Source organism: Drosophila simulans, chromosome X, assembly GCF_016746395.2.
Source record: "Drosophila simulans strain w501 chromosome X, Prin_Dsim_3.1, whole genome shotgun sequence".
In the NCBI taxonomy this organism is placed as follows: domain Eukaryota; kingdom Metazoa; phylum Arthropoda; class Insecta; order Diptera; family Drosophilidae; genus Drosophila; species Drosophila simulans.
In genome coordinates this window covers 19,516,121-19,522,793 of record NC_052525.2, presented here as the reverse complement: position 1 = coordinate 19,522,793, position 6,673 = coordinate 19,516,121, and the positions used below count along the sequence as shown (strand labels likewise).

The 6,673-nt window shown below is 44.3% G+C and overlaps 2 protein-coding genes across 3 annotated transcripts; both read left to right on the top strand.

Moving 5' to 3' along the window:
* The first annotated feature begins 559 nt into the window (after positions 1–559).
* On the top strand, positions 560–1,173 carry LOC6726495. 2 transcript variants are annotated; one of them, XM_039297881.2, is made up of 2 exons: positions 560–850; positions 887–1,173. In XM_039297881.2, exons 1-2 carry the CDS (start codon positions 654–656, stop codon positions 1,086–1,088), a joined length of 399 nt encoding a protein of 132 aa, XP_039153815.1. In that variant the 5' UTR covers positions 560–653; the 3' UTR covers positions 1,089–1,173. The 2 variants fall into 2 exon arrangements, with proteins under 2 accessions (XP_039153815.1, XP_002107451.3); XM_002107415.4 differs by having other exon boundaries at positions 565–1,171.
* Positions 1,174–1,929: 756 nt separating this feature from the next.
* On the top strand, positions 1,930–3,860 carry LOC6726494 (fork head domain transcription factor slp1). Its single transcript, XM_016172341.3, has 2 exons — positions 1,930–2,348; positions 2,477–3,860. The coding sequence occupies exon 2, from the start codon at positions 2,835–2,837 to the stop codon at positions 3,597–3,599; it is 765 nt and encodes a 254-aa protein (XP_016040111.1). The 5' UTR covers positions 1,930–2,348; positions 2,477–2,834; the 3' UTR covers positions 3,600–3,860.
* The last annotated feature ends 2,813 nt before the right edge of the window (positions 3,861–6,673 follow it).

Genomic DNA, 6,673 nt, shown 5'->3' with positions numbered 1-6,673 from the left:
AGCAGATGTTTTATTGCAATGCTGAGGGTTCTACGGCATGATGTGAGTCAGAATCAAACGTTTCTCCAGGCTGTGATCCTTCATGTGGTGAAGGCGAGGCCAAGTGAGGAGCTTTGATTCGCAAGCACGGCAATTGCTGGAGTTGCACACCTGGATGACCAGTCCTGATACAATTTATGCATAGTGCAAGCCATTTTGAATTTTTCCCAAAATACCAATGTATTATGGTCACACTATGTTATCGAATGGTCTTAGTGTTAGCGCATAAATAAATTGGTTTCGTACCAATTTGGTTTGCTTTATTATCCTGGCGCTTTTTACTATGCAGAGAACGCTTTTGACTCTATAATATATACAAAATAATAATGTCTTTCTAATATAGAATAAACAATCAGTCTTTTAACTGAGAGACAAGTTTCGAGATTAGTCAAATTGCTTAAATTATATAAATATGGCAATATTTTCCTCACTTTGTATATTTAAGCATTCTTAATTTCAAAGGAGCCATTCAAAATCCACATTAATTTTCGATCAAGTTGGCGGGCAAATTTCATTCACTTGTGATTACGTTTCGCTGTCAATGAATTGACTGAGTTCACTTTCTTTCACTACTTGAATGAGAAACAAGCTTCAGTGCTCAACGGAATTAAAAAATGGCAGAGAAATTGAAAGAGGATGCAACCCAAACTGGAAACAAGGACTTCTTGTTGGAGGACGATCCTGATCAGTCGAGTGAGTCGCCCACCCAGAAGGAATCGAATACCCAGAAGGAATCGCCCACCCAGAAGGAATCGCCCACCCAGGAGGAATCGACCACCCAGAAGGAATCGCCCACCCAGGAGGAATCGACCACCCAGAAGGAATCGCCCACCCAGGAGGAATCGACCACCCAGAAGGAGGGTTCGCAGTCCGCAGAGGCCGAGGAAGAATACTTTAGAACAGTGAGCGGGCGCATCGATGAGGACATAAAACACCTGGAAGAGATGATTGCCCTGAATGAGGACGAATGTAATAGGCAGTTATTCAATCGTCTCCTGAATATAATCGGAGTTGAAATAGAAAAAAATCTACATTTGCAGAAGAAGTAGTATGTGCGATTTCTGTAAACCTACTCCCAAAATACCAATGTATTATCGAATAGTCTTAGTGTTGACGCATAAATATAATTATAATAATAATAATTAATAATTTGTTATTATCTATTTCGAGAAATGAAAAGGGGATTGATTTTTCTGCAGTGATTTCGAACGATTATTGTTTATTTATGTTAGCGAACGAGATTCTCCATCGATGTGCGCATGCAAATGTTACGAAAGCCAGTGTTAATAAGCGACTTAATTGCGCGGGAGAACTAGTAAGAGAGTAATCCCTTAAGGGGTGGGGGGTGATAGCTTAGATGCTCACGCAGCTTCTCTGCCGAGATAACGAAGGTAATGGAGCACAGCTGAGGTGCGCACAGTTGATCTGTGTCTTCAAAGTTGGCATGTTTGCAAATAACAAATTTAGGAAATTCTGTGAAACATTTTTATACCCGTTATTTGTAGAGTAGAAGGGTATGCTCGATTCGTTCGAAAGTATGTAAGTGGTAGAAGAAAGCGTTTTGGACCATATTAAGTATATATATTCTTGATCAGGATCAATAGCCGAGTCGTACTGGCGATTTGGTCCATCCGTCTGTCTGTCCGTATGAACTTCTCGATCTCAGGAACAATATAAGATAGAATGAGAGCTGAGATTGGGCATGCAGATTCTAGAGACGTAGACGCAGCGCATGTTTGTTTTCCAATTTTCCCACGCCCACTCTAACGGCCCCAAGCCGCCCAAAACTACCACGCCCACAATTTTTCCCAAATATGATATTTTTTCATATTTTTATTAGTTCTATAGCTTTTATCGGTTTGCCAAAAAACTTTTCGACACGCCCACTACTGCCACGCTCACACTTTTGAAAAATGTGTAGATTTTTCTTCGTCTTATTGTTTATCTTGCAAATTTCTACAGCTATACCAAAACCACATTGGCCACGCCCTTCCTTACACCTACTTTTGAACAATTTGAAACAATTTTTCTCATTTTATTCACCAATATCTATCGATATCCCAGAAAAATGATGAAATTTCGCGTTCGCATTCCCACTAGCTGAGTAACGGGTATCTGATAGTCGGGGAACTCGACTATAGCATTCTCCGTTGTTTAAACATAAAATTTCTGAAAAATCCATAGCAATTTTCGTATTTGAATAACATCTGATTTGAATATTTTGGAAATGTAAGAAATAATTCCATTTGATTGAAAAGACAGTAAATAAGGCAGATTTGTAATTATCATCGCGTTTACTGACTGTAAAAGTAAGTAAAAGAAAAGTACCGATATTGCCATTAAGTAGAAATATTTCTAATATGATTATTGTGACGTTGACATCCGAAGCTAAATCCCACTCGCCTTGAAAGGGCTTGCTAATTCCGTATTTTTCCAGTGTGAAAAGGTATGAAACCCAAAAAGGACATCCAATGCAGGAGGCGCTAAGGGACGGAGGACGAAGGCTCCAGGGTCAGGTAGAAATAATCCAATTTAGAAACCGCTAGTCCAGCGCTAATCCGAAAACGTTTGCGACTCCCGTTCGTGGATGTGGATCAATGAATGAATCCGAAGGCTTTCATGAATCTGTTTGCGCGGCGATTAAAAGGGGGATGGATCGCTAATCCGCGGCCCAGGATACAGGGGTAATCCTCGAGCGCAGCCTCTTCCTCCCGTATAAATAGATCGGCGTCCGGTGGACCGGGCACAGTCGTTCTAGGAACTCAAACAGTGACACACATTGCAATATTATTACGATGGATACGACACCAATCTTCCAGTCCAGCTTCTCCATCCGATCGCTGCTCTCCGTGGACAAAAAGGAGGAGTCTTCCATTTCGAAACACAACTCAGGATCCAGCTCATGCTCGAGCTCCAGTTCCAACTCCAGCTCGGATTCGATGGCCGCAAAGAGCAATGCAAAGCCGGCTTTCACCTACAGCGCCCTCATAGTGATGGCCATCTGGAGCAGCTCCGAGAAGCGTCTGACCCTGAGCGGGATCTGCAAGTGGATCGCGGACAACTTCCCGTACTATCGCACCCGCAAGAGCGTCTGGCAGAACTCGATCCGGCACAACCTGAGCCTCAATCCGTTCTTCGTTCGGGTGCCGCGAGCTCTCGATGATCCTGGACGTGGCCACTACTGGGCACTCGATCCGTATGCCGAGGATCTGTCCATCGGCGAGACGACGGGACGCCTGCGCCGCAGCAATTGGCAGCAGAATACGGTGGCGAGGCCCAAGGTCACAGGTCATCCCTATCAGCGAATGCCATATTATGGGCACGGGCACGGCAACGGCCCATATATCAAGTCCCACAGCGCCTACTTCCCCATAGTGGACCATCAACACCACGCCGCCATGGTGCAGCACTACCAGGCCATGATGCACAGATACCAGATGATGCCACATCCACACCATCACCCGCATCAGCATCAGCATCCTCATTTCATCCAGCAATCGAAGCCCCTTCATGTCCAGGAGCCGTATCATCATCACCGCTACCATCTCCACCAAGAGTGAATTTCAGCAGTCCCAGAGGCATGAAGACTCACTCAAAGACTACGAACTGTGAAAATTCCTCCTTGGCGTAGAACGCGGCAATGTTGTTAGCTTTAAATCATATAGGGTCATATCCATAGAAACTATGCCCAGGCCTTAAAATAAATCCCAGTAAAAGTTACGAGCATATAAAGATAGATGATTCGACATTCGAAGAATAGTGCGAAGTTTTTATTGTATTTTGGCTTAATGATTTATGTATTTTGCTTATTTAAAACTATAATTATTATAAACTGCCATTAAAATAAATCTTAATCTCCGAAAGACTTGGTTTTTTTTTCTTACTGACAATAACTTTTTTATTTTTATATTTAATTGGATTTAAAATCGATGGGTAGGAATATTGATTTCATTAACTTAATTACATAAAATAGTTACCGCAAAGTCCATATGCTAGCAGGGTTTTAGTTTTGTGATATTCATGTGCGCTTCGTCACTACGTGAATTGTCGTCCGCAGTGCTGTAAGCCTTTCGAAAAACCCTAACCGCAAAGCCCATGTATTGTTACAGCAGGTACATACTTTTGCTTTTTTTTTTGGTTTTTAATTGCATCCCTGAAAACACTTGAATATTTCAACACAATTTAAATAGAGGGCTTCCCAGCTGGTCTACGAGCACATGAAAGTGCTGCGTTCTCGAGGATCCCAACTAGCCGCTGTTCCGGGAAGTTTTCAACTTGTCGTCGGTTGAAGCTGCATCGCCTCGTTGGATGCCACATCCAAATGCCGGCTGTAAATGACTTAAGTGCCTGGCATTTATCTGCTAAAACGTGTCCTGCTTTCGTCCTTGTCATCGTCACAGTTATTCACTTGGCTTTACTCGTTGGAGTGACAGCAGCCGCCTCGTTGTTGCCGCTGTCACACCTGTTAAGTAAGTGAGTCGGGCAGTGGGTGTACTTGGATGCGGCTACGGCTGCGGATGTGTATGCGGATGCGGATGCGGATAGGGATGGGGGCCATAGTTGCACAAACATCCAACTTTTTTGGCCAAGCGAGAGGTTTTACATTAAATTCATTTCGCCGCACGAACAACAAGAGAGTGCGCAATTGAATGCCAAATGACTTTGAAACTTCTCGCCGCGCAAACAATAAGCCGCAATGCAATGACAACAAGATTCCCTTAAAATATTACACATTTTCCGAATCCATTCTGTTTGCCCAGCGTGGCAGAAGTGAATGATCCGCTTACCGGCCCGATTCCCAGCATAGGGACAACTTATTGGCCATCTCTCCCCGCCGTTCCGCCGGCAAACTACCGATGCCAAGCAATGATATTGCACGGATCCATTGTGTCACTGTTCTGGAGTGGTCAAATCGAAAGTTTCCTTCGATTGTCTGTGGCTTGGCTTTGGCGTTTGTTTAGGTTCGAAAAGTTGCTGATGAACCATGAGTTTGAAGGCATTGTTTTCGGTGATAAGAGTACGGAATACTTTCAAAACTCCTCTGGCACCCCTGTGTTATGCCGACACTGATCACACAAAAGAATGATTGGATTCAAGAATAAAACTGCAATGCCACAGTTGATTTGCTGTGGAATGCCCTAAGATGTCTTATTTTGTTCAAATTGTGCAAAGAGCACAACTTTATGGTGTTATTGTGTGTATGTAGCTCCGACTTCAGAAGTTGTTACCTTAAATTTCAAAATCGACTTCCATCCGGTCCTATGGTTTTAATCGCCGAAGAGGTGATGGTGGATGTGTTCCCGTGAGATTAGGGCATTACTGGACGAACTTTTGTTTCTGTTTCATGCACGACACACCCATTATGCTTTCTTTTTGAGACGGAGAGTGGCTTTCAAAGAATGCACTCGGAATTTTGCGAGCTTATGACGGCAGCACAGCGGACTCTAACTAGGTCACTAATGCCGCCGCCGTTGCCGTGTGCAACGTGCATTGTCACAGGGATGCGAGTGGCAGTGCCGGGTACATCATGTACTGCGCTTGTTCTCGGAATTTCATGAATATGTGAAATATGCAACACACACAAATTATGAAATACGAAAAAAGTTGCGAGCAAACTCGCAGAACTGACTTTGCAGCATGCCTCCTGAGTTTTTAAGCCCCTGCAGCTGCGGGAATTGTGTATTAGTCGATTAGAAATTAAAAAGTATTCAACCGAACGAAGTCTTTTACTTTAAAGTGGCTTGCCTTCATTGCTCTGTCTATATTGTATTCTTGTATTTATTTTGCATTAAAGTTTTATGACACCACATTTTTATCCGTGTGTGTTGACTGAGCTAGAAACGCCAAATAAATCTCCTGCTCTTGAGGCAGAGCTCCGTGGTCCTTTGGAGTTCAGATATTCCCCGAAATATGGATTCGCAGGACGCGCAGGATACGCTGGAGTAATGTGAAAACTTCTGGCTGGGTGACCATCACCAGCCATCTCTATCTCCATCTCGATTGAGTGTTTAATGTTTTGTCGCACAACTTACGGCAACTTGCTGATGAGGCCACTTCTCATTGCCCTCCATCCGTCCACCGCCTCACCCCATCCACCTGGAGCAGTGGAGAAGATTTATTTCTTCATCGGCGTCTTCCATTTGCCGGCCTGCCATTTTCCAAATAATTACACATTTACATTTTCATAGACAATTTCGGCGCAAATCATGGAATCAACTTCACTTCACTGACACGAGTACATGCGAATAAAGTCAACAGAGTTCTCTGCTCTCAGTCCTGAGTTGCGGCTCCTTCGTCCTGCGAGTCCTGGCAGAGGGGCAAGTTGGCCGTGGCCGCCACTGTATCGGGTCAAACGCCGGAAACGGAAGTCGGATGGAGCGATGCGATGCGCTGCGGTGCGGTGCGGTGAGATAGGATGCGATGGGATGGGAAGCCCTGCACGGAACCGATCTGGATGGAACTGAATGGAATGGACTGCGCTGGGTGGTCCATTGTGGCGGCTTTATCTGGCCAATGTTTGCGCGCTGATGTTGATGGCTATCTTTAAAAAGACATAAATCATTTGGGGGGTGGAGGCACGCTGGATGCTAGATGTTGGACGCTGGATGCTGGATGCTGGATGCGGGGCTACCGA

Bases quoted from the DNA above. Each gene is read 5' to 3' on its own strand.
- LOC6726495 (XM_002107415.4), top strand. From the start codon at position 654: ATGGCAGAGAAATTGAAAGAGGATGCAACCCAAACTGGAAACAAGGAC.
- LOC6726494 (XM_016172341.3), top strand. From the start codon at position 2,835: ATGGATACGACACCAATCTTCCAGTCCAGCTTCTCCATCCGATCGCTG.